Source organism: Passer domesticus, chromosome 1 (assembly GCF_036417665.1).
Source record: "Passer domesticus isolate bPasDom1 chromosome 1, bPasDom1.hap1, whole genome shotgun sequence".
NCBI classification, from domain to species: domain Eukaryota; kingdom Metazoa; phylum Chordata; class Aves; order Passeriformes; family Passeridae; genus Passer; species Passer domesticus.
In genome coordinates this window covers 79515722-79541986 of record NC_087474.1, presented here as the reverse complement: position 1 = coordinate 79541986, position 26265 = coordinate 79515722, and the positions used below count along the sequence as shown (strand labels likewise).

General features: G+C 40.2%; 2 protein-coding genes across 6 annotated transcripts in view; one reads left to right on the top strand and one right to left on the bottom strand.

Moving 5' to 3' along the window:
• PIGN (phosphatidylinositol glycan anchor biosynthesis class N) overlaps positions 1-4442 on the bottom strand; it is a 98356-nt gene extending 93914 nt beyond the window's left edge. The window contains exon 1 of one of the 3 annotated variants that reach the window (XM_064426994.1): positions 4375-4442. Coding sequence is in view for 1 of the 3 variants with exons in the window: in XM_064426984.1 (XP_064283054.1) it covers positions 4375-4393 (19 nt within the window). In the remaining 2 variants the exon portion in view is untranslated. Of the gene's footprint in view, positions 1-4099; positions 4193-4374 lie in introns of those variants that run through there. The other 2 variants (XM_064426984.1, XM_064427002.1) reach the window with 2 other exon arrangements.
• A 204-nt stretch (positions 4443-4646) lies between these two features.
• RELCH (RAB11 binding and LisH domain, coiled-coil and HEAT repeat containing) overlaps positions 4647-26265 on the top strand; it is a 77697-nt gene continuing 56078 nt past the window's right edge. For 2 of the 3 annotated variants that reach the window (XM_064426913.1, XM_064426903.1), the window contains exons 1-2: positions 4649-5343; positions 20907-20996. In XM_064426913.1, the coding sequence (XP_064282983.1) occupies positions 4863-5343; positions 20907-20996 (571 nt within the window). In that variant the 5' untranslated portion in view covers positions 4649-4862. Of the gene's footprint in view, positions 5344-20906; positions 20997-26265 lie in introns of all 3 variants that reach the window. The other variant, XR_010365864.1, reaches the window with a different exon arrangement.

The window sequence follows — 26265 nt, the reverse complement described above, 5'->3', positions numbered from 1 at the left end:
GTTTATATTTCCTCACTCAAATGTAACAGCAATTTTTCCTTACATATTCATTCTCACAAAGCCATAAATATAGCCATAATAAAGCCTGAACAAGTTTTCTAAAATACTCCTTAGGCTGTTAGTGTGTTTGATGTCTTTTTTTGATGGTAGGCTTTCAAATACCCACTGTTTACAGTAACACTTCAAAAGAGCAGTTTTGGAGGCAGAAAAACATAGCGAAACTTGAATTCAAAGGGATTTTGGAGAGGTTGTTTTCTTTAATTCAAGTCTTCACCTGATTTCGTGGGTCACTATCACATTTTTGGTGACACTGAAAATACTTCCAAGTGCCCCTTCACACTGCTGTACTTTACTTAAAATCCCAGTTTAAAAAAACCCTTATAAAGTAGGTTTCTCTGGGTAAAGCCACATCTGAATATAACACACAAGTAACCATTAACTACTGCTACAGGCTGTTCTCATTAAAAAACATTCCCTTGGAAGTGGAATGGACAGATACAATTTCACAGACATGGCAGAGGTCCTTAACACAAGCTACCAACATTATGCATCTCAACATTTGCATTATTTTACCCCTGCAAAAAATAAAAATATTTTAGAGCCCAGAGTTAACAAAGCACTAAAATTCATTTTTAAGATCTAAAACCAAACATAAAACTCATTATTGCCTTCAAGTTTCTTTTGAAAGGAGGCAAAAGTCAGCCTTCAATAAACACATATAGACACTGATTCTTTCAGGCAGCACTTTTAGAAGAAAACTTAAGCAAGAGTTGGTAGAACTCACAGATCAGCATTATTTTAAAATATAAATCAGATTTGCTTCCGATAGTTCTCCATTATTTTGTTCCCTGTGCCCTAATTGGGATTCCAATCAGATTAAAAAAAGCTACCCTATTTCCTTATAGGACACACTAAAACACATTAATTAATATACTTCAAGTATTCAGCACAGAAAAAAAGTTCTAGTATGCACCTAATGGAATTAATTTCTTTGAATGTAATTAACCTCGTCTGTGGGAGCTGAAACAGAAACCCCTTAAAGCTTGACTTAAACTGTGTGTTCACTGGCTGTGAGAATGGCTGATGCTGCACCAGAGCAGTGCAGAAAGAAAGAACAATTTACACACCCGTGACCCCACCAAACAACAGAGGGAACCTGAAACTGGTCATATGTTTCAGATCATTAAACTCTCAGGCATTAGCTCAAGATTTAGCACTCCTACTAAAATCAACATAGTAAAAGCAAACATTTTTCTACTCATTTTTCATCTCAAGGACCATAAATTTAAAAATTCGTGAAACAAAACATGCATAGGCTGAAAAAAATTGTTTACACCACCACCTCCAAAAAAAAAAAACAACAACAACAAAACTCTTCAGATATTTTTTGCACAAGCCCATGTATTTTGGACTCTTAGCTTTCTGAGACGCATTTAGATACATTGTTCTTCAGACACAGAACTCCAATCCTTAAAAAGTTCGAAGGAGACAGCAACTCCACTAAGAGACAAAGCAGCTTGATGAACAATCTGCCTCTCTTAGAATGACTACTGAATAATTAACTTGCAGCTGTCTGCCTCAAGTAGACCTATATAATGCCCCATTTCCAGAACCCATGCAGCTTTTTCTGCCTCACACATCCTCTGAGGCACTACACTATCAGGTTTCCTCTCTGGTTTCTCAGAACAATACCCCTCTGGCACATGAACTCTTTTAAGCATATTGTTAGAAGCACATTTTTCTACCTACACTCTTTATTCCTGGAATACACATTGCAGCAAAGATAATTTATGAGTGGCTGGGAAAAAGCTATTTTGGAGCAACTGAGTGTCATCTGTAAATATTTCATTTAGTTTCACAAACCTCTTCCAAAGCACTGAAACAGTGGGACGCTTTTACATAGATTCTCGGCGTGGAAGGGTGAAATAAGCGATTCCTTAGTGGCAGGGCAGAGGGAAGCGGGCAGAAATGAGTTCCTGCGGGCAAAGGCAGAGGCGGGCGCTGCCGGCCCTTGCCAAGCGCTGCAATCCCGCGGGCCGCCGGCAGAGGCCGCTGCAGGACCCGCCGGAGCCGCTCACTCCAACGCGCCCGGCACGCGCTCCCGCCCTCCAAAGGGGAAAGGAAAAAGCAGGAGGCTTCTTTAAAGGTTCTCAACTCCACCGGAGCAGCAACGGTAAAATGTTTTTGTCCCTATTTTTATTTAAATTTTTAAGCATTTTCAACGCGCTGCTATTCTGCTTTACGCTACAACCAGTTCATGCTCTGCTACTTCGGCTCTTTTTAGTGCATCAACAACATAAAACAATACAGCAGTAATAAAATGCAAAGTTTATTATAGGACAGAAAGCTAAACTGAGTATAAAATTTACAGAAAAGTTATGCAAATCCAAAACCAGAAAGAACCATCTTTTCCAGCACACCACCATGTGAATGGAAGAGTTTGGAGTGAGTTCTCCAGAGCGCTTTTAGATCTCCGTGTCACTGCCAAACATTCACATTATTCTATTACCAAGGGTTCAACCCCAATGTGCAGGTCCTAGTGGATCAGCTTTACACAGAGCTACCCTTGGTGGGAATGGAACATTTTCAAAGAAATGAAACAGAAACCAATGCTGGCCCTGGTTTCCATAGTTTCCAGTGAGCTGAACTTCCTTCAGTAGCACGCACTACCTGCTGCTACATTCCAGCTTCAAGTTTTTTGCCAGGTAATACACAAAGTAACCAACTTGCATCATCTTTTAAAAAGTGTTAATTTCACACTTCCAGACGCACAGCTTCATGGACTCATGGAATTGTTAGAAGATTGGAAAATACCTCAAAGGTCATTGACTCCAGCTGTTAACACAGCACTGCCAAGTCCACTGCTAAAACACATTTCCAAGTGCCACGTTCATGTGTCTTTTGAATATTTCTAGGGATGGTGATCCCACCACTTCCCTGGGTAGCCTGTTCCAATGCCTGACTATTCTTTCAGTGAATAAATATTTATTAATATCCAATCTTATGCATATTAGGAAAAAAATCAATGGCAGAACTTGAAGTGATTTCCTTTCCTCCTATCACTTGTTACCTGGGAAAGAAGGCCAACCTCCACCTTGTTACAGCCTCCTTTCAGGTGGTTGTAGAGAACAGGAAGGTGCCCCCCTAAACTTCCTTTCCTCCAGGCTAAATGACCCAGCTCCTGCAGTCATTCCTCATAAAACTTGTGCTCCAGACCCTTCACCAGCTCCACTGCTCTTTTCTGGACAGGCTCCAGCCCCTCAATGTCCTTCTTGTAGTGAAGAGCCCAAAACTGGACACAGGATTCGAGGTGCAGCCCCACCAGTGCCAAGTACAGGGGGACAATCCCTGTCCTGCTCCTGCTGGCCACACCAGTGCTGATACAGGCCAGGATGCCCTCGGCCTTTCTGGCCACATTGCTGGCTCTTCTTCAGGCAACTTCAGTCAGCACACCCAGGCCTCTTCTGCTGGGCCAGCTTCCAGACACTTTTCCCGCAGCCTGTAGCACTGCCAGATGCAACTTGTCCAGCAGATCCCTGGGCAGAGCCTTCTCACCCTCTGACCCCACAGGAGCATCATTCTCCTCCCTGTTCCCTTTATCTGGCTCAGGGCTGTACACCACAAGGGTAACTGGCTTTGTCGTTAAAGAGCAAGGAAAAGACGTTTTGTGCCACAGCCTTTTCCTCATCCTTCCCCACTGTTTCCCTTTGCATTCCACAAAAAGATAAGCACTCTCCTTAGCTCTCCTTTTGCTGCTGATGTATCTGCAAATACATTTCTTGTCTCCACAGCAGTAGTCAGATTAAGTACCAGATGGGTTTCAGCCCTTCTAATTCTCTCTCAGCATAACCTTACAAATTCTCTGTAGTCCCCCTGAGCTGCCTGACCCTTCTTCCAGAGGCCATCAACTACTATGCTCCTGCGCTTGTGCCCTCCCTCACGGCGGCACACCTGATGCTGGGAGTGGCTCACACCCCCACCGGGAACACGGAGCTACAGAACCACCTTGGCTGGAAAAGGCCCCTGAGACGATGCCAGCGAGTCCAGCCCAGGACTGAACGCAGGGCACCGAGCGCTGTGCCCATCTTTCCTTGCACACCTCCAGGGTCAGTGACTCCACCAGCTCCTTTGCCAGTCCAATGTCCATCTGCCCCGGGACCTCGCAGGGCGCTGCTTTCCCCGGGAAGCCCCACCCCGGCCCAGCCCACAGCCAAGCCGAGTCCCGCATCCCTCCCGCCCCAGCAGCGCATGAGCCTGCTCGGGCTGCGGGGCGAGCCAAGCCCTGCGGAAGCGGGGAGGCGCAGCCCGTGCCTGTACCCATTCCCCCCCTTCCCGGAGCCTCGGGACCAGCCGCCCCTTCCCGCCAGGACTCACTCCTCTTCCCCGCCGCCATCCACTTCCGCTTCCGCTCCGCCCCGCCCAACGCGCGTGCGTGGCGAGGCCCCGCCCCTCCCCGCGACCACGCCCTGGTCCCCGCAGCGGGCGCGCCCAAAGCCCCGCCCCCTGAGGGTGGCCACGCCCCCAGCGCCTCTCCCGCCCCCCGGGCCCCGCCCTGCCCGGAGGGGGCGGGGCCGCGTGCCGGGGCGCCGCTCGCGGTTGGCCGCGGGAACTCTCGCGCGAGCGGGGATCCGGAAGCGGCGGCAGGGCGGGTGGGAGGCCGCCGGGGAGGCGGCGGCGGGGGAGTCGCTGTGGCCGCAGGTGGCGGCAGCAGCAGCATCATTGTCAACATCATCGGCACCATCGCAGGGGCCTGGCAGCGGCTCGGCCCCGGCCCCGCCAGGAGGGCTGTCTGCGGCGGCGTCTCCGCGCAGGCTTTGCCGCGGTAGCGCCCCGGCAGCGGTCGCGCCGCGCCGGGCTGTAAGATGGCGGCGGCGGCGGCCGGCGGGGGCGGCAGCGTGAACCCCTTCCTCAGCGACTCGGAGGAGGACGAGCCCGAGGAGCCGCGGCCCGGCGGCGGCAGCAGCAGCAGCACCGAGCCGGGCGGGCCGGCGTTCCCGCAGCAGCCGCCGGAGCCGGCGGCGGGGAGCCCCGAGGAGCTGCCGGGTCTGCGAGCGGCGGCGCCGGGCGATGCCGCCGCGGGGGCCGGGGAGCTGCCGCGGGTGCCGATGGACGCGATAGCGGCGCAGCTGCTGCGGGACCAGTTCCTGCTGACGGCGCTGGAGCTGCACACGGAGCTGCTGGAGAGCGGCCGGGAGCTGCCCCGGCTCCGCGATTTCTTCTCCAACCCGGGCAACTTCGAGCGGCAGAGCGGCACGCCGCCCGCCGGCGGGGCCCTGGGCAGCCTGGGCAGCAGCAGCGGGCTCGGGGGAGCCGGCGGCAGGGAGCCCGGGGCCGGGCAGCTCAGTAAGTGACCCTGGCTCGGGGCCCGGGGGGCTCCGGGAGGCGGCGACAGCCGCCGGTGGGAGCTCGGGGCTGGGCGGGGATGGCTCTCGGTGCCGCTGGGCGGCCGGGAAAGGCCTTTGGCATCGCTCCTTCCGTCATTCCTTGCTCTCTCTAACCTGCTTAGAGGGGGCTGAGGAGCTGCGCTGCCAGATCCGGTGTCACCCTGGTGCCACAGGCCTATTTTCACCGGGCTTCGGTGTCCCCGTGAACGTCGCGGGTGTTTGCCGCATGTGGGAGAAATGATTTCCAGCAGCGTCTTCAGTGCTCCCTGCCAAGAGATAAGGCGTACGGTGCTAGGAGAAAGGATGGGGTGTTAAGCCGTGAGTGCCGCATGTAAAGTCTAAAAACCGCCAGAAATGGGGTTTTTAGGAGGAGCCAGGGCGTTATTTCTGCTGGTGCACCTAAAGATAGGTCTGAGTTTCACAGCTCTTGCACAACTAATACAATGCTTCCTATAATTAACACTGCCCTGTTTACCAAGTGTCTGTAATCTTTGGCTAGCCGAGGAAATGGAGAACAGTAAATATACTGAGTTGGTAAAAGTTTGGGTAGCAAAGGGAGTGCAGGTGTTTGGGTAGTTGTCAACAGCTGGCCCTAACAGCTTTTGTGTTTTAAAAGTAGCGCACATGGCTTAGAATAAAATCACTTCTGTGTCTTGTCAGTGTTGCTGTCAAGACACGCAGGGTTCTACAAAGGAGGTAGCCTGTGGAAGTGGCTTTGGGAAAGAGAAATTAACTGGCCACCTGACTTTTGAGACTTAATGAGCTCGTGGGAAGGTATTGGAAGGAATCATGGGTAGCAGACAGGTGAAAGACATAATTATGTGTTTACCAAGATACCTAAAGGTATTTTGTGAATACTCCTGTATTTTCGTTTCTTTTAAGAGTTTCTGATGTCACAAAGACATGAAGTTGCACTTTAAATTTGGAAATAACTAGTAACATCTGGATGGCTGGGATAATAGAGATATCTAAACCTCAACTTACTAGTGCATTTCAAGATCTCTTAAAAATGTATGGCTTCTTTTAAAATTCCTGCTGTGTTTTTATGTTCTGCTTGTCTTGTTTGTGAATAATTAGAATTTCATACTTCTCTTTGTCCAACTGAGAGCTTCAATGTGGTCTTCTTCATGATATGATTAGTGAATGTTGGAAAAACTTGTGCTTCAGGGCTTTGAACTGATAAAAATTTCTGTTTCATCTCCAGGCTGCTTCCTTGGGGATTCCAGTCAATTAATCTGATTGATTAAATATTCTCTTTTCTTTGTTAACATAGTACGTTGTTTCCAGTTATTGATACTGCACATACTCCAGAACTAGAAAAATAGCAGCCTGTGTAGCTGTGTTGTTATGCATGGAAAAAAAAAGACCTCTTGCAGTCTTAGAGCAATGTGCACTTATGTAAGAACATCTTAATTATTATTTTGCTGACTTACTAATTGATAGATATCTGTGGGATGTCCCTATTCAGAAAAGGAGGGAGGAAGCCATAGCAGTGAGGAGAGAAAGAAGGGGGACTAGCACTTAGTTTGGACAAGTTTAATAATACTGAAGTGCTGAAATTAAATATCATGCTAGACCTTATGCTAAAGGTGTGTCTTGAAATATGATATCTACAGTAGGTTAGAGAGTGCATTTCAAAGAATTTTTTTTTGTCTCAGCAGTGATTAAAAAGGCACTTCACATTAAGTGACATTGAAAGATGACAGATGCAGAACAATGAAAAAATATTTTTATATAGCTCAAGTAGTTTTTTTAACTTAGTACCATCAGACTTCCTTGCAGCCTGGAGTCTAGCATTGAGCTAGCAATTGTGACAGCGCTGTTCAGACTGATTCTGACTGAACAAGAGCTGATGGGCTCATGCCTCCATAGTTATGTCATTTTCCAAATCCTAAAAAGTAGATTGTGGAAGGCTGTGATGGGCTGAAAATCATGGTCTTTGGAAGAGTTCCCTCGCTCTTTTTCTAAGCATCTGGTATTACTTGATTTAGGTATGTGGCCTATAGTTCAGATTCAAGAATAAGTCTGAACAGTTTCCTAAGTTAGTCAAAATGTCCAGTTTTGTTGAGAGATCCAGTCTGTTGTACCTGTCTTTATAAGAGTTGTGCATGTACCTTCTCTTGCTTTAACATGCCCAACGTTATTTAAGAATGAACTACTAGTTTTCTTAATATAAACTATTGATGTAGAAAGTAGTGCAGGTTGGCATGATTGCCATTTCAAGGTCATGTGAATTTTAAGCTTCAGTGAAATAAAATTAATAACATCATTAAAAAAATTATTTCTGTTGATTTCTGAAGTCAGAATTTGTTCTCAGTGCTTTGTATCTGCTCCTCCCAACCCCCAAGTTAGATTAATTTATCTGGCTTTATTCTGAGGTTTTTCATAATTGGAGTGGCTGCAGAAAAAGTGTGACTGGCAATTCTTATTGAATGTGAAGTATGTTTGGAATGCTGCCTGAGGATTTCCACTGAGCAATAGAAAGCTTTTGTACTTTATGTGCTGTACAGAATGGGAGAATTTCAGTACAAGTGTTCGTTGCCTAAAAGGACTCTGAGAAGTGCCAGTCTAAACTCTGAGTGCATACTGGAATTTATTTTGGTGTGGTATTATTTCTTCTCTTTGTCTTCGAAGACTGTTACAAAAAGATTTTGCTGAAGTGTCACTGGATTTAAACAACCAGCATCATGTGGTCAGTGAGTGACTTAGAAGCTGTTTTGTCTTTGAACTATGCTTCAGAGCTCTTGGTTGCAACAGCAAATGACAGTCAGATGACTGGGATTTCTTAGCTCTTTGCAAAAACACCCTTCCTTTTTCCAGCAGCAGCAACATCACATCTACAAACTGAGATTAAGATATATTGTAATGAAAAATGTGGAAATGTTTCTTCTGTCTAGAAACTTTGCTTTTCTAATTTGGAGCAAATTTCACACTGTGAAGGAGGTAACACTATTCATTTAGATGCCCAGCACTGTGTACAGTAATCCTTCATGTTCTATATCTCAGCTGGGTGTTCCCAAACTTCTGAGAGCTTCTTCCATTGGTTTCAATAGCAGTAGTTTCATATGTGCTAGAGCCTTGGCTACCACTTTTCTAACGCTACTCATGTGAGCAATGTGGTTTGGAAGTCCCTCGTGCTTACTGTATTCCAGATCTTTTAGAAGGCTTTTGTCAGCACCTACACATTAAATATAAATTTTTATCACAATCATTTTTGCATAAGAAGATACAGTACAAGTTGAGGCACTCAAAATTTAGAAATAAAACTGTGGCTCTAATGTCTCATCTGTGTTCCTGGACCACAAATGTTTATTTGTTTATTATAGGCATGATCATAATTCAATCTTGTGCATATAGGGTGAAGAAAACTTCTTTTTAATGTCATTGATATGATTCCCTTTGGTTGCTATGTTTGATGAATGCCCTTTCCTGAAGGAATACAGCTTATACTGGTAGGACTAGTGTTAGTCTTAAAATTTGCCATTTATTTTTTTCTTTATTGCTACAAAAGTGCAACATTCCCAAAACTTGAAATAGCTTTAATGAAAATCATAAGGGGTTTGAGCACTTATGTTACATTTGTGGTTTTCAGGAGATAATTTTTTTCTAGTTACTGCCATAATAAAATTGTTTATAGCTTTCTGGGGATTTGATTCCAGTTATATTAAACTAATCCATGAGTACAAAGATATAAAGTATTGCTGCTTCATAGTAAGCTCCAGGCTTTGTTTATGATTTGGGGTGTTTGATTTTCCTTTGGGGTTTTTTTTGGGGGGGTGTTGTGGAATATTGTAATGCATTGCTCCTTTTGCTTGTAGCCTTTGAAATTCAGATGGATCCTACTGGAAAAAGTGAAGTGGGAGAAGTGCACAGATTCTACCTTTGAGAGAGGGGGGTGTCTTGGTAACTGCTCTTCTCAAGCCTGAATCACAAACCTTGTAATTTTGTGTGGAGCTTTGCCATATTTCAGCTGAATTTTGTTCTGGATGAGAATAGAGCGGAACAGAGCTACTTCCAAACAGTTCATTCTATCTCAGTTTAAATAGCAGTCTAAGTAAAACAGGAAATTGAGAAGACAGCAAATAATTTTTGTTCTAATGACTACTTCTTAGGTGTTTTGGTGTTGTCAGCTCAAGTCTTTGGCTTATTACTTTATGAAAGCAAACAAAAATACCTAGTCCTGTTGGCTGGATCTGCAGATAGATGCAGATAGATGGAGGTAGACTGGCATCTTGTGAGTAAGAGTGGTTTTACTACCTGATTTTGGAATACGTGCTCCCCTGAGAAAGGATGGGATGGAAAGGTGCAGATAAATAGGTAATCAAAGCTGCTGGTAATCAACAGATGAGAAAGGCTGATGGTTGTCACTTTCAATGAAGCACAGAAAACATCTGAAAGAGTTGAAGTTTGTACGTAATGCTGAAAGAAAAGAAAGCAGAGTTCAAACCTGGCAGAAAAGAGCGATGCCTGGAGGAAACCTGAGAGGCTTGATAGTGCTCTGATGTTGGCTTTACTGATAGAGGAGCCAAGTGAACTTTTCCTGTTGTGACTGCTTTAAACCCACTCCATTTTACTGACACTGGTGTTTCTGACAGGTTTTCAGAAACATGCACTTCATAGCTTACAAGCTGCTTATGTTAAGGCTTTTGCAGCTGTTGGACTTGTCAAATGACTAAAACTGAGTGTTTAGTTTTTGGACTGGAAACTGTCCCTGATAGATGAGTCTAAGCTTTGGCTGATATCGGTGTTGGGCTGATTTGGGATGTAATGGTAGATAGTCCATAATTGTCAAGCTTATCATGCTACCTTATCTTGTTACTTCTTTGTGTAGTTACATACTTATGGGGACTAACCAGTCTCCTGAACAAAGGAACACAGAGTAGAAGCCTGTATTATTAGGCAGGTAAAAAGCAAGTTATCCACTGAGTAGCAAGTGACTGTGATGCCTACATTGTATTTTCCCCTGTCATAACTTAGTGCATGTTGTGGTCCTTTTAGGATCCTCAGAGCTATGAGATGGGGAATTGAATTGGTTTTGTCTGGCTTCTGTTCTATTCCTGTGCTAGAGTTCCTGTTACTTTTTGATGTTGGGGCAAGCAGAAGTGAACCTCTCTATACAGGCACTGTAGCTGGTTCAGTTCTCTGTGTGTTTAACCATCTGGTTGCTGAAAGCTTCAGCAAAACAAGCCGGATTTGTGCTGAAGCAGCACACCATCCTTCTGATGGTTTTGCTGTTAGGGAAAGAAGAGATTGGTTTTTGGGTAGGTGGAAAGAAGGAAATTAGAATGTTGAGCTAGAGCTTTGCATTTCAGAACCAACCATTGACAACTTTTCTAAGTTCTCCCATATGTAATTTCAATTCTGTATAAGTTATATCAAATTTCCTGTAGCTTTTTTTCCCTCTGAGAATTATCTTTTTCTGAACTGAAAATCTGAGTCATAAACTCTGTCCAGCTGAGAGAATGCTTGCTGAAAATTTTGCACGAGCTTCATTCCTGGTAAAAAAAATTGTCTAGTATTTGAAAGCAAGTTATTATCAAGTAGATATTGATATCAGCTATGTTGGAAGCTGATTTGTGTGCAGTCTGTCTCTGTTAATTGAAAATTTGTAAATACTGGACTTCTGTGTTCTTTAAACACAGAATTAATGAAAGTACGGGAAAAAATCTTTTTCAGGATGTTCTTACACTTCCCAACTAAACTGAGATTTTTTACAAAGTCTGATTTAGGTAACTTATATCTATGGAGCTCTCTAAAATATAGTGTGAAGAGTCTTTTTCTTTTAAATGAGAAGATAATCTTGAAACCTTATACTGCTGGGTTCAAACTGACAACTCTTTGTCTTCAAGGTATTGCTTGTATTTGGATTTCTAGGGTATTGTAAAGTTGCAGTTTTGAGAAACTGAATTGAAATCTCTTCTAGCACAGGTTAAAACATTGAGTAATTCAGTGACGTTTGTAGGCCTTATATATTTATTTATGATGTGAATGCCTGAGACATGCCACTAAGTATATTGAGTGTGTTGGACAAATAGTTAAAAAAACTGTAATTTTTTTTTTTAAGACCAAGTTGAAAAAGCTTTTGAGAAGTAGTGAGCTCTTTCTTCCAGTGCACTGTAGGGTAGAGGCAATTTTCTTCCTCCCTTCCTGCAATATAACTCTACATGATAGTGATGCAGCTGATTACTTTGTTGTTGAATTGAAGGAAATACTATTACGTAAAAAGTCACAGAACAAGAATTTCGTATTTATATAACAAGTACTTTTTCATCTTGTTTGATGTTAGAGGAGAAAGCAAGCTATGAGCTGTTTTGTCAATTGAAAGAAATGTTTGGAGTAAGAGAAATCATGGCAAGAATAATCACAGCATGGCTGAGGTGGAAAGGGACCTCTGGTGATCATCTGGTCCAACCTCCTGCTCAAGCAGAACTACTGTCACCTACAGCTGGTTTCCCAGGATCATGACCAGATGGCCTTTTAAGTATCTCCATGTACCTCTTTTAAGTATCTCTCACCTCTCTGGGTAACCTGTGCCAGTGCTCAGTCACCCTTACAGCAGAAGTATTTCCTGACGTTCCAAAGGAACCTCCTGAGTTTCAGTTTGTGCCCACTGTCTGTGGTCTGCCACAGGTCATCACTGAGAAGAGCCTGGCTCTGTCCTCTTTGTGCTCTCCCTTCAATTATTTATACACATCATGAGACTCTTGAGCCTTCCCTCCACACTGAACAGCTTCATCTCTCTCAGCATTTTAGGAGAATTGCTTTGTCTCCAGTCGCTAGTTGTTGGGTTTTTTTTTTTTTACATTCTCTAGGAACTATATGGATACAAGTTTTAACTAGAAAATTTACTACTCTCCTAAGATAAATGTAGAAAGTGGGCAAATGAGAACTTATTGAAATTTATCTCAACTAAGTTGAGATGATTTTGCTTGATGTTAGCCTTTAACAGAAAGCTGGGTTACTGCGACAAATGGAAAACTCCTTGTGGTGCAAGTTAATGGATGCATTTTGGACAATGCAGTCCCGCAGCATCAACCATGTGGAGTTAATTTGATGCTGATGAAGCTTTCTGATTTCTGCTAAAGCCAGGTGGGGTAATGAGCTGGAAGGAGTACCTCCATGCTATGCTTTGCCTTTAGCTGTTCTCTTTTGGGAAGGTCTGCTTGCTCAGGAGCACTGCAGCTCGAGCTACTCCTTGCTCATCTGTAGGGAGTCAGGCTGGGTTTGATGCTTTTCCTAAGGTTGCACTCCTCTGGACCTCAGTGTTCACTGCAGCAGCATCCAAATGCTTTGTGCAGAGCTGGCTTAAATCTTTCAGATTCAACTAAATTTCAGACTCTATTGAGAATGTGCAATAAGCCTCTCTCCAAAAGCAGGCGAGAGCTGGTTTTGGTGTGGCTCTCCAGGAGCTCAGCCCAGGTGCATCTGTATCATAACCCAGTTCTGTGAGCATGTTATTTCTGTGCTAGGGTCCACAATCTTACCTATTTTCTACTTGTAATTTCATCTTTCTGATGAGCTTCTGCAGTGTGCCTGTCATGGGAGTAAGAGTAATCCTTTTTTATTTCAATGTGTCTGCAAAATATTTGTTTTATGTATCTGGTGGTTGGGGTTTTTTTGTTGTGGTTGGCTGGTTGGTGGGATTTTGTTGGTTTGCTTGGGGTTTTTTTCTTTTCTTGGCCAGCAAGCATAGGTTAGTTTACTCTAACCAGCTGTAGGGGTTTACCCTCGTATGCTTCCTATGAATTTTTATAACTTGCTATAAATATGAAGTAGGAAAGCATATTAATCATTGGTTTTCAGTCTGGTTTGGATTGCCCATCATGGACAAGTACTGAATGTCTGTTCTTGGTAATTGGTAAGTAGATTGTTCTGACAGCTTGGAAGTTAATTTTATTCTAGTAGCTTTACTTAACTAAGGTTTCACTTGACAAGGGTCTGAAGTCTTCTTTTCAGAACATACGAATTTGGAAAATTCTGCAGGTCTCATTGATTAAGAACATCTGGGAGAGAGCAAAAGAGGCACTTGAGTTGCAAAGCAAGGTTGGTAGGTCAGGTGCTTACAGTTTAGTGCCTGATGCAGTGTATTAATTTAAGGCTTTTTGTTCCATCTCCGAGTTACCATAGCAATGTGGAATGTGTTGATCTGGTGAAATTTACTCTACAAGTTCAAGTTGGTTTAAAAAATTGTTGTGTAAGTTTGTTTCTACTGTAAAGGTTGAATGCTAGATCACATGTTTGCTGCAATGGATCAAGTTTGCTTTGCTGAAAGATCCAGCATCATTAAGCTTGGAACAAGTTGAAACATAACAGAAATCTTAAATGCAGCAGACTTTTAAAACTTTTCAAAGTAATACTGCTCCAGAGATGTCTTATGAAATATGGCATGGTTAAAATAAATTTGCAGGTTTTTTTAGGGGGAATAAATAGTTTAATTCATTTATTTATATGTATTGCACAACATATCTATTTCAATTGCTATATAAGGTAGTCACAAATACAAACTGTGAATTGATTATCACTTATTAAATAGTTAATGATGCCTGATTGTTTAATTTAATGTAGAAAGGACTTCATTAAAACTCTTCGGGTTTTCACATTATCCCACATCTTCTATCACGCTTGCTCGCTCTCTCTCACAATTTGGTTTATTTACTTATGCGTGTGTGTGGGTCAGTACTAATATGAGGCTTAAGCATGTACAAAGTGGTACAAGAGGAAATTTATTCTTTTTTCCAATCAACTTGTTAATTCCCTGTTTCCTTGGCTTCTGGTATTTTGTGCCTGTAATATTATGCAGGATAGCTGAAAATACAAGTTTATTCAAGGACATACTTTTTCAGACCAGTAGCTCTAGAAAAGAGCAGGCCATCTGCTGCATGATCCTACTGGCTAGTTTACTCTAGGTCTGGAATATTTAAGGTAGGTAAAATACCTCACTTGCAGACTTCTTTATTGCCAGCAGAAATAGACCTAAAATGTGTATTTATACATCTGCATTCCCATAGGTCTGGAGTTCAATAGTTCTTTTATTGTATTTGTAGCACAGAGAAAAAAGGGAAAAAGTGTCAGACCTGAGTAATTTTCATAGAAGCTTCTCAGTTGGGATCTGTTAATCAGCATACATGCTAGTTTGCCTGTATCTTTGCATTTAAAAATTAGGTTGGGTGCCCTAAAAGTAAAGATCAGCTATACCCTATAAAATATGGGTACTGTTGTTCTTTGCAGGTGTCTATGAAATTTTTTTCCAACCTTTGATTTGCAAACCTTTAAGTTTTAGCTTTCATCTCTTCATTACATAATTTGCTTTTAGATGGAGAAGTTCCTCCATGCAAGAAGGGGTTTATGTGTATATTGGGAGGAGGGACAGCTTAACTCACAGGAATAGCACAGCTCATCAGGAAAAACTTGTATGTTTTCTGAAGTTACATGGAAATATATATGGTTCTTTTAAAGCTTGTCTTAGTAATAATCCGTGGCTTGTTGGTCAAAAAACATTGCAGTAGGGGGCTTTTATGGCTTCTCACTTCTCAGAGATCTGAAAGAGTATCTCAGAGTAAGTTGGGTTTTTTCCATATGCAGCTGTAATTGCATGCTTTTCTGACATTTATGATCCCCAACAACTTTCTTTGTATGATCGTTCATAATTTTTGGCATCTAATTTGCTTCTGTGTGTTAAGTGTAGTTAGCAATTCCCTATTTTAATAATCTTGTTCTGCAAAACAGATTTTCAGTGCCCAGTTCAAGAATGCAGTGCAACTTATTCTTATTGTTGCAGAGAGTTGTATTCTGGAGTTGTATTGAGTTTTTTCTTGCCTAGAAGTAGCTATCAGGATGATGATGCTAAGGAATAATTTTTGATAGCCTCAGTCATCCACTTATGTAACTTTCAACGTCTGGTTTTATTCAGGATAAGCTAGAAGGCATTAACCTGAGATGGCTTCTAAGTAGGGTTGTACCTGACACTGAACTGGCAGGCCTTGTTTAATGTTTGTCCCTAGTGAAATCCTATTTAGTGAAAATTTAATTTAGTTTAGAGTGTATTGTTATCAAATAAAATTACTACTGGTAGATTAAGTTGCTTGTAGAATAATTCGAACACTAATGTTAAAACGCTTTAACTTTGTCTAAAGTAAAAGAAAAAAAGAAGACTGCATGAAATAAAAATTCTGTGCTTCTGGAAGCAGAGCCGTGCATGGATGGATATTCAGAGTTCTTGATATAAATCTTCGTAGTATCCAATAGCGTGAACGATGTTCTTAACAGTTTTTTCCAAGCCTTTGGTATGTTGTGTGTTCCTGTTTGATAATGCTACAGTAAATGACAAATCAATTGTATTAACCAATTGGATAGAGCATATTCAGAGTGTTCTTTTGCTTGGTTTTGAGGTTTTTATCAATGCTAAGTCATGTTTGGTTTTGCTTCTCCAAACAGTGATGTGTGAGGGCGGAGGTTGGAATCCACCTGATGGCCCTGATAGCATTATAGGTGTAAGTTACTGTCCAGACCTTTACTATATCAAAAAGGTTGTATCTCCCTGTGATAGGTGTGAGCTATCTGCCTACAGCTGTTTCATCCTCCATAGAACCATATAATTCATATACAGCCTGGCTTAAACTGGGAAATGTGTTGTCCTAGTATGTGCAATATCCAGTGGGAAGCTGCTCTGATCCTGCCTGGGAAGGATTCACTTTTAGTTCCGTTTGTGCACTTAACAAAACCCTACTTCCAGTAGCCAGTTATTTCTCCCATCAGTGTAAAATGTGGTTAGCCAGCTATTTCGCTCAGCAGTTCAAAATATGGCAATAGTCTGGTTTCAGGATTACAGATATTTTTCAGTAGAAGTGAACATTTAGTTAGCTAAGTGAATCTGTCATATACAAGCATAGTATTGTTTCTTCTCTTTGAATTTCAAGGAAAAATTGTGGATTTCTGGTCTTCATATGTTCAATTTGATTAATTGTTAGTACATGATGATATGATTTCTTGTGATCTTAGAGGAAATGTGACAACTGGGCTGCTTTGTCAACTAGTAATTTTTAAAATAAATTTGGATGTTTGCAAAGTAAATTCAAATAGCTTCTAAAACATAATTTTTAAAATATTTTTTCTTGGCCCCCTAATTAATGCCACTTAATTTATCTATGCTTTTAGCGGATTTACAGTGTCATGAACATGTAAAGATTATTTAATGAGATTTTGTAGAAGACTGCAACTTATTTTTACTTAATGCACGTACAGTGACCATACGGTTGAAATTAAAATATAACTAATATGATCATTCTTGATGCCCTTTAGGTAACCTGGTAAAAATAATTGCCTTTCATCATCAGAGTGCATGAAACATAACCTTTTTTCATATTATGTATGTCAGTGGAGGTGGATGTATCACTTTGAGATTCTCTTCTATTTTCCTACTTTGGTAGTTATGCTCAACTTTGAGGGAGAGCTGAATATATGCCATGGGAACAGAAGCTGTCAGCAGAAATCTGCATGTCATTTGGTGCCAGTTCTGGGAATAAGAAAAGAATTAAAATTCCTTTCCTCTGGAATGAAGCAATATTTTTAAAGACTGTATAAGTTAATAAGCAAAACGTGATGTTGAACCCAGTTTTTCACTTCATAAATGAATTAAGTACATTGCATTTTTTAAGGGATTAAAGATCTTCTTATCTTTGAGTATATGAATGTTGGCATTCTGATTTTGCTCATCCTTTTCCAGTGGTAAAGGTAAGAGACAAGAACTGTGCACAGGCTCTCCATTATTATCCCGATCTGTCTCCTGGCATTTCTCTAGTATGAATTATGAAAACCCTAAGCCTGTTTCACTGCTTCTCTGTTCACTTTCTTGTTCCATATTGAGGTGATCTGTGTTCTGCAGTTGTTTATACCTGCTTGTCAAAATTGTTCTTGTTACTTTGCTTTTACCATTTCTGAAACATGAGGCTGACAGCAATTATTTTGCCAGTATTCAGTAGGAAAGCTTTTAGCAAAAGGGAATTGCTAATTATAAAGTGTTTTAATTCAGAGAAAGAAGCTAAAATCCATGCACAGGAGACTGTTGATAAGAATGCACATAACAAGACAACAAAATGGGTTCCCGCTGCTCTGGCAGATTGGGTTTCTTTCTGGGAAAGGAGCAGATTTCAGCCAAAGTGTACTTTTCCTTTTCAGTGGTTTCTCCACAATAAATTTCTTTGATATTCCTTGCCAAATCACTTGAGACTAAAATTTTTATTTTTACTTTAAAAATTATGTGTTTTTTTCTAAAAAATTGATTTTTTTTTTTCCTTTTCCACCTTCAGTTCAGAAAATAGTTCTATTTTCTGAATGTTGTAGTTGAAATGCTTCCACTCACTGTCCTGGAGTACAGCTGTTTGTACTTCAGACAAATGCTATTTCACATTCCTCAGGTGAGCTGTGTGACTGAGCACAGCCCTTCCCTTTGATTCCTTTCCATCTAACAGCCCTGCCCATTTTCCTAACAAATGAGGCTGTTGTGCTGCCAGCAGGGAGGTACCTTTTACACCCTCTTGATCCTTCTCCGAGCAGGTACGTCCTTTATGGAAGTGTAAAATACAAGGTTATAAGATGTTGTTCCATGATTTTCTGGACAATGGCATTAGTTTTAGGAGTTAAACCTCTGCTGCTGCCTGCCTACAGAGACAGTGGTAAGTAGTGAGGCCACAGACACTTTCCCCATGGTGACATTTTAGGCTGGTGAGGCGATGGCACAGCCCTGCTGCTCTTCACTGTGGGCAGGTTCAGCAGTGCCCGTGTGCCCTGACTGTACCAATAATGACACATCTTGGGTTAGGGAGTGTGCTGATGGGCGTGGACTTTTGTAATGGGAAGGAGGATCAGCATTACTGGCAGAGTGAAATAATGGTAGCAGGAAACCCACGAGGGCTGGTGTTCCATAGCAGATCTTCGCTGGTTTCATCAATCTGAATCTTGCTGTTTGTGCATCTTCCCAGTGTCGGCCCCTATGAAAGGAAGTCCGATGTTTGCTTTTATTATGAACATGGTGATGATAAAGCAAAGCCAAAATGGTGAATGTACAAGTTTCAACCCCGAAAATTGCTGCTGTGCATGCAGGGATGGTGCTTAAGGCCATTTCTGGGTGTTGAAATCATAAACCCCCTTGGTGTTGCTTGTTCCTGTAGGACCATTAAGGTTGTAGAGCTGATTGATATTGTGAGTTGTTGGATTCACAGCTGCTGGTATGATCTTAAACAGCTTCTGTTGTCTAAATCCTGACAAAGATTGTGATTACCCCCTGCTATTTTTATAGGCATCTGGGTTTTGGTGGTTTGCGTTTTTTTCAAGAAGTTTTTGGCTTTGGCAAATAAGTTTATATTTTATTCCTGTGTTTTTCAGTTCTCAGGGAGACCCATGGCCTCCGAAGTGTACCACTAGGCATATAAAGAAAAAGTTGTGTTGCTTATGGCTTTGGATGCTTCAATCATTGTGATGTGATTGACTTAAGTTGAAAATTTGAGCATTGTTTCTCTGTTGTTACTTTGCTTCTGTTCACAGATCAGTTAGAAAATTAATCTGTGAACATGGCAAGTCTGCAGGGGGGAACAGTTTTATTTCTGCATTTGCCATAGCAATGCTGTGTGTGAGACTTGGTTACTTCTCCTCAACATCAGCTTTTCATTAAGATCTCCATTTAAATGTTGTCTTGAATTTGATTTCAAAAAATGATCTTGTAGCTCCCAGTGAAATAAGCTGGAGCAATATCTATTCATCAAGGTGCATCAAGGTGTTTTGAAAAGTCAATTCTGAAAACTCTCTTACTGCATGAATTCATGTTTACTTTTGAACTTAATTTCTTCAAATGTGATTCCCACTGGTTTGTTTTCATAACAGTCCATTTTCCAAAGATGCTGTAAAAAGAAGAGTTTGTACTGTGTTGCTAAGCTAATAGAGCAGCCTACAGAGAATTACTAAATCAGACTGATGTCTGAAAAAATTGCAGTGGATAAGACTGGAAGCTGCATATGAGCAATGAGGTTTAAAACCAATGACTGAGTAGAGACTCACTGAGGAGCAACAACCTGTTTCGTTGTTTGGATAAGAAAGCATTGTAGCAGGAAAAAACCCTTTGGTGGATATAAGCTGTATATTGTGATATACTTTATGTCCATGGAACAGACAGGTTAAGGTTTTCAGGCAAGTCTTGATGTTGAAGTCAGCTAGAGTTGGTAACTTTAGTACCTCTGTATCTTTTAAGTGTAAATGCTTTCATCAGTCTTAATTCAGGTGTTCTTATTTGAGTGCAATGCTGGTCTGTGTGTAGAGAGGATGTCACAAGACCTTACAGTACAATTAAGCACAAATATACAAAGAAAGTCAGTAATAGATTTTTGTTTTGTTTTGTTTTTCTTTTTTTGCATAATGCAGAATGGGAGGAGAGGTTAAATACTTAATAATGTTAGTCATGACAGAGTTTGACTGACAAGTGATGAAATTGCTGCTATTTCCACTGACAGATAAGAGGTTTTTTGACAGCTCTGTGGAGTTGTTCTTTGTTAATGTGACAACAGTTCTAATGTAATTAAAATTATTTTTGAAGCGCTACATAGAAATTCATTTCAAAAGGAGAGGAAAGATACTAAGGTACTTAATATATTTTCTGCATATTCAATTGTGCTAAGAACCTGTTCAATTTATTTTAAGTTCTGTTACCAAGTAATTTGTGCATTTTTATAATAAAAAGGTGAATATGTGCTTCAACAGACTTAGCAAAATTGTATTTTGGTTCATGGTTTTTTCTTTGCCATTCCCAGGAAATGAAAAATGTCAAGATCAGATCCAAACTTTATGCTGGTTATTGAATTTCTTGATTTTTTTTTTCTTTTTTAAATTCAGTAATTGTAGAGTGCAAATATTATACTGCAATAGCATGAACTGTGCTTTGTTTTGCTTTTGTTAGATAGTGCATTCCTTAAAAAATGTTAATTAAGTGGGTATGTACTGAAGCTAAAAGCTAGATCAGGAGATATGTAAAAAAGTATTTGGTCTCGGTGACATGCCTTAAAATACTAAAAATGGGGAAAAAGAAGAAGAGTGTTTGAGGCAGTCACAGGTTTCTGTTAAAAGGGAGCTGCTTGAAACTTGTCACACAACACTTTGGTTTCTTTTACATTCTCACCTGGGTGTCCAAGCCGGAGTCCTTGGCCCTTATGGAAAAGGGGAAGTGCTACAATGCACTGCCCTCATCTGCTGTGGACAGGCTAGAAATGCCATCTTTTAGAGGAGCAAAAATATCTTACAGTCTGTTCAGTGAACTTGCTGTAGTGCTGCATTTTTGGTTCAAATTTACTGAGGTACTCTCTATTTACAGAGTTTCAGAAAATGCAGTACAACTTGAGTCTTGCAGAACATGTAGCGTCCAATTTATAGTTTCTGAAATGAGATGCTGTTTTGACTCTCTCTATCACTTTCTCTATAAAAGACAGGCAGCGCTTCAGGATTCTTTCTGATATATTTTTATTTTTTTTCCTACCCCTTAAGATCGTGCTGGAAGCATCAGTACTCTTGATTCTTTAGATTTTGCAAGATACTCTGATGATGGCAATAGAGAAACGGATGAAAGAGTAGCAGGTAAGTGTTCTATATGTTTTAGGAGTCACAAAATGTTAATTTTACTGTTTAACTTGTTGTTTCTAGCATAAGTATATTTAAATGAACATTTCTGAAGATGACATGGTTTCACTGAGGTGGTTAAACTAGTTGCTTGATGTTGGACACTTCCGCTGTAATTACTGTAAATATTCAGGCAGGTGTACTTGTGTATGATTCCAGATGTCACCAGTGCAGAGACACGCATACTTGGAAATTGTGCCCAGCCTTTGACAATAGAACTGTATCCTGGTATTGCCTACTGACTGCTACTGTCAAGCTGAAACATTCACTAAATTACTCTGCATGGTGGTCTGTTAATACTATACGAGTTAGAGCTTTCTCACGTAAAGCTGTTGTAAGTCATCTCTTAAACAGAGCTTTCGTCAAGATCAAATAAGCACTTCCAAACCCAGAGCAAATTTGGGATTTACTCAGTTCCATAAATATTCTTTGCTACAAGTCTTAATTGTAGTGCTTTTCTCTCCTATTTGATTCTTTGATTGTATAAGATTGCCTTTTGTTCTAAGCCTTTGGCACTTTTAATTTCAGGATCTATTACATCACCAAAGGCACAACCTTCTCTTATGTTAGAAATTATTTTACTAACCACTTTTGCATGTGAGCCATGTTTCTCTGTCCAGGTTTTTTTCCAAGTTCATATATGAAGTTATTCACAGCTTCCACAGAGAAACCCATAAAAGCTCTGGAGAAATGGCTACAGAGCTCTGTTTACTTCTTGTCACTTAGTAGAGTTCAATATCTTGAGCTCATGGAAGTTGTCCATGCTGTGATTTCTGCTCACATAGTTAAGCTTGATGAAACCTGAGGTGACGCAAGCTACCATGTCTCTCTTCCACCCTGTTGTCTCTACTCTGAATCACCAAGCAACGAAAAGGCTGACAAGACATAGTTCTGTAAAGGATCTTCATTCTGAAATTTCATCTCTGGGTCAGTCTGAAATGGTGGGAAAATCTAATTTTTTTTTTACCTGGCCAGTGCTGCTGAGTTAAAGGACTGGATTAAATTCACAAACACAAAGCAGATCCAGGTATTTTGATGTTCTGGTCTAGAAATCTACAAACATACTGTTCATCACTTTATATGGAAAATTCTGGGTTCTTATTACTGTTTAGCTGCTCTCTTTTTCAATATACATAGTCCTTTTTAAGGAGGCAATAGCTGTAAATAGAAAACTAATCTTCTAAACAAATTTTGTTTAAGGTGCCCAAGACTTTGTGAATTGTGTCCTGGAGTGCAAGGAAGAAACAAGCAAAATCCCAATATTTTATTTATTGTCATTATCATAGTAGATTTTTCCTGATTCTAGTCAGTATTTCTTGGCAATAGTGTACTGAGAGAGCTAGTTTGATTCTTGCTTGGAGCTGTCTTTAGAATTGGATTAGAGATGCTTATAGAAAATATAGACCAGTCAGAATTGGCATCCAGTAGAGCCAGTAATCTTCTGACAAAATATTAGTAACAAAATATTGATTACTTCCAGTATGAAATTATTATAGCCTAAAATTAAATACTAAGTTTAAGTAAATAATAAAATTGATCAATATTTTTGATCATTACTACGTAGTGATTGACTGCTGTCATATGTAATTGATGAGGAAATTTTATGTCAAGACATTTACAGTTTTGTGTTCCTTTGGAGATGTTTTTCAAAGAGTGTTCTTAAAAAGTAACATAAGAACTTAAACAAAGTAAGACTGAATATTATTTCTGGATGTTTTTAAAGACTGGAAGTTTTCAAAAATATTTTATTCCTACTTAAAATTCTAGTTCAGTCATAATTGCTTATATATTTTGCCTCAATCATGTTTAAAGCTATCTCCCTTCAAAATTTCAAAAACTGATAAGTTTTGAAATTTCAAAAACTGATAAGTATTTATTTTGCACATTAAAAATTATATCATCAGAGGTTTCAAAAATCTTGCAAATCCAATTCCTTCTGTAAACAAATTCTGGCTTATAACTCTTGCTTTTGAAGTTGTTCTTAGCGGCAAATGCACTTTGAAACCTAACTGGAAGTCCATTTTGCCTATTTCTTCTAAAGTTCTTTCTTTTCTGTTAAGAGCTTTGATGCTTAGGAGATTAAAATTGTGATCTGTTGTGAAAGCTTGGGGCCATGATCTAATAGTCATCATTTTTCTTCTGATAGTTCTGAAGATGAGGTTTGAATCATTTGTCTTTGTAAATGCCTTTCTTATGCTCCTATCTTTGTTTTTTGCTGTTTGGACAGAGCACATGATTTCCCTATCAGTTCCCTGTCATATCAAATGAAAGATAGGACATAAATGCACATCAGTTGCTAAATGAAACTGCTGAACTGGTTCTGAGTCAGTAGGACTTTAAAACTGAGGTTATAACATACCCCCTTTACAAGTACTTTTGTATCTTGGCTATGTTAGAAAGCTTCAAATCAAAAAATGCATGCATATATCATCATCCAAAGCCACGACACCGTATTTCATTTGCCCATTTTGAGTAGTTGTAGACTAAGCTCTAAGCTGCTTTTTTTTTTTTTTTTTTTTTTTTTTTTTTTTTGCTTAACAGTCCAAAAATTCCTGGAAATAACTGTATCAACTCTTGTTTGAAAATGATTTCAGTATTTAAAAGCTGTTAGCCCACTTCATTCCATCTGGAATTAAAATCAAAATTTGGCCTAGAAGCAAACATGTTTTGAAGAGTTACTGTGAGCTTTTCACTTGGGAAATCTGCTGGAAGGAATCTGAGTCCCTTCTATAATATTATCTGCTTCACTGAAAAGATGCAAGTCATAGAAGCCAGTCAGGATGTGGATAAGTATGACAAAACCAACTGCAATTTAGAAACATAAATTTTCTTCTTTATCTACCTGATCTTAATGAAAATGAGAGTTATGTAACAATTTGGATGATACATTTGTAATCCACTAAGAGATGAAAAAAAACAACCAAAATGCATCCTTAGAGCTTGCAATTTACTGGATGGAAACAACTTGTTCTCTAAGACTGGTAACTTCTGAATCCAAAGTCATGTGTTAAGTGCTTAAAATAATTGCTCCTAGGATGGACTCAGTACTGAAGGATTTGTTTTGGGGTAGTAGACCTCCTCCAAATACTCCTAATTTCCAGAAAGCAGCTGGAGAATGGAAAACCTGCTCCCTTCCTGTTTAATAAGGGTACACGTAACTTGAATACCCACAGAATTTGTTTAAAATAGGTTGCCTGACATTCAGTCTAAGGAACTGAATCTTCTGCTGCATCTTAAATTTGCCATGGTCTAAACCCCCTACTTTGCATAATTCAAAATGTTTATTGCTTACCTGCCTTTGACATCAACTGTTTTGAGAATCTAATAATTTTAAAAGCACTTGCTGTGTTATCAAAGACGATAAAATTAATCCTTACAATCAAACTCCATTTCAGTAATATGTATTCTCAGATTTCCATGTATTTGCATTGATTTCTAGCTAGTCTGTGTCTCTAATTAGAAGAATAAGATTTGAAAGGAAGTTCAAAAAACTCTTATTTTTGAGAATTTATCTAGACTCAGATTCACAGTTTCTGCTTTTTACAGAGCCTTTTTTTGTGTTTCTTTTAGTAGGCACTACTAAATTGTGCACAACAAAATCAGAGGAAAATCTTTTAAAAAATCAAACAAAACTTAAAAACAGAGCACAAAAGGCATCTGTGGTACGACAGTCACTTGCTAACATTGTGCCTGTACTTTGTTCATCCTGAAAGCAGATCTGGTTTTGTCTTCCCGTTACCTGTCTTGAGCCTGTGAAGAAGTTGTAAGCCTCTTAAATTTCCTTCCAGGTTGAAGGTCTCCAGGGGTTGAGGCTGAAGACAAGTCTGCTGTAGTTCAGGTCTTCCCTGTAGGTGGTCCTGTGTCATTAACTTCAAAGCATTAATGAGGCTAGTGAGTCAAGCGTTGGCCTCCCACTATTAGAGTGACAAGTTCTCTGTTACTTGCTCATGAACCCTCCTGCTGGGCTGTGTTTTTGTACTGTGGTAGTCATACCTTGTGCTGAAGTACAGCTTTCTGATTTGGGGCTATTTGTGTTATGCGCTGAAGTGTTTCACATTTCAAGGCTGCCATTTTCTTAATACTTCCATCAGGAAAGTGGGAGTTAGGAAACCTCAGGTCCTGAAGTATGTTTGGGACAGTGGCTTCATTGCTAGCTGTTGTCAGAGAATTTAAATTTCTTCTGAATTGATTCAAAATGTATGTACAGATTCATCAAATTTAACGGGATGTCGTACGTGTTTTAGAGGGCATGATTTAGGACATCTGGAGTTCTGTGTTTACTTGGCAAGGAGGAAAGACTCAAAATGGCACTTAAGGAACCACAGAGCTTGTAACAGTATGAAAGTGAGGAAAGCTGGGTAAGCACAGGGGCCCTTGATACTTCAGAGGAAAACTGCTTTTTAAAAAGAAAATATCTAAACGCCATTTAGTGGCTTCACAACACAAAACTACCCTTCTACCATTATCTGAAATACTGGGTACTTCATAGGGAAGTATGCAAAAATCTGACAAGATATTCTAAATGTAGATTATAAAATTTTAATGTAATTGGAAATAGTACTGCTTGCAAAACACATATGCTGATTTTAGAAGTACTGTTTATTTCCTCAACTTTTTGTCTTGGCTCAACAAGACTGCTGTTCTTGTAGATCTCAACTAGTTCAATCCCAATTGCAGGTTGTTCTTTGTGGGTTCTTTGTAGGCATCTACAATCCAATAACTTATGAAGTCATTAAGAAATAGGAGTAAATAGAATAAGACCTTTGAGAAAGCTTAATTTTGAAATTTCAAAGCTCAGCAGACAAGCTGCTCATTCCTGATATGCACTTCTCTTTTAAGGTGTATTAGATTAGCTGCCTGAAAACTGAAACATTTAAAAATTTGTGATCTGAAAACCTTGGTCCAATGCATCATTGCTTGCTTGAAAGATTCACCCATTTTAAATTAGGCTTTGTAATTTTTTCAGGATACTAGCTGTAGTGATTGGAAACTTTTAATGACAAAAAAGCCATTTAAAAGCCATCACTTTTAATAAAAAGAGACATTGAAATTTGGATAATTTTCTCCCATAAGGCAAACTAAATTGTTCAGAAATGCTCTTTCCTTGTAGGATGATTACCTGACCTCAAGGTTCTAAATTTCTATTCTTTGCTTTCCTGGTGCAGAGGAATATCTGATTCTTTCCTTTCTTAGTCTGTCTGCAGCAAAACTTTTGTACATTATTCTT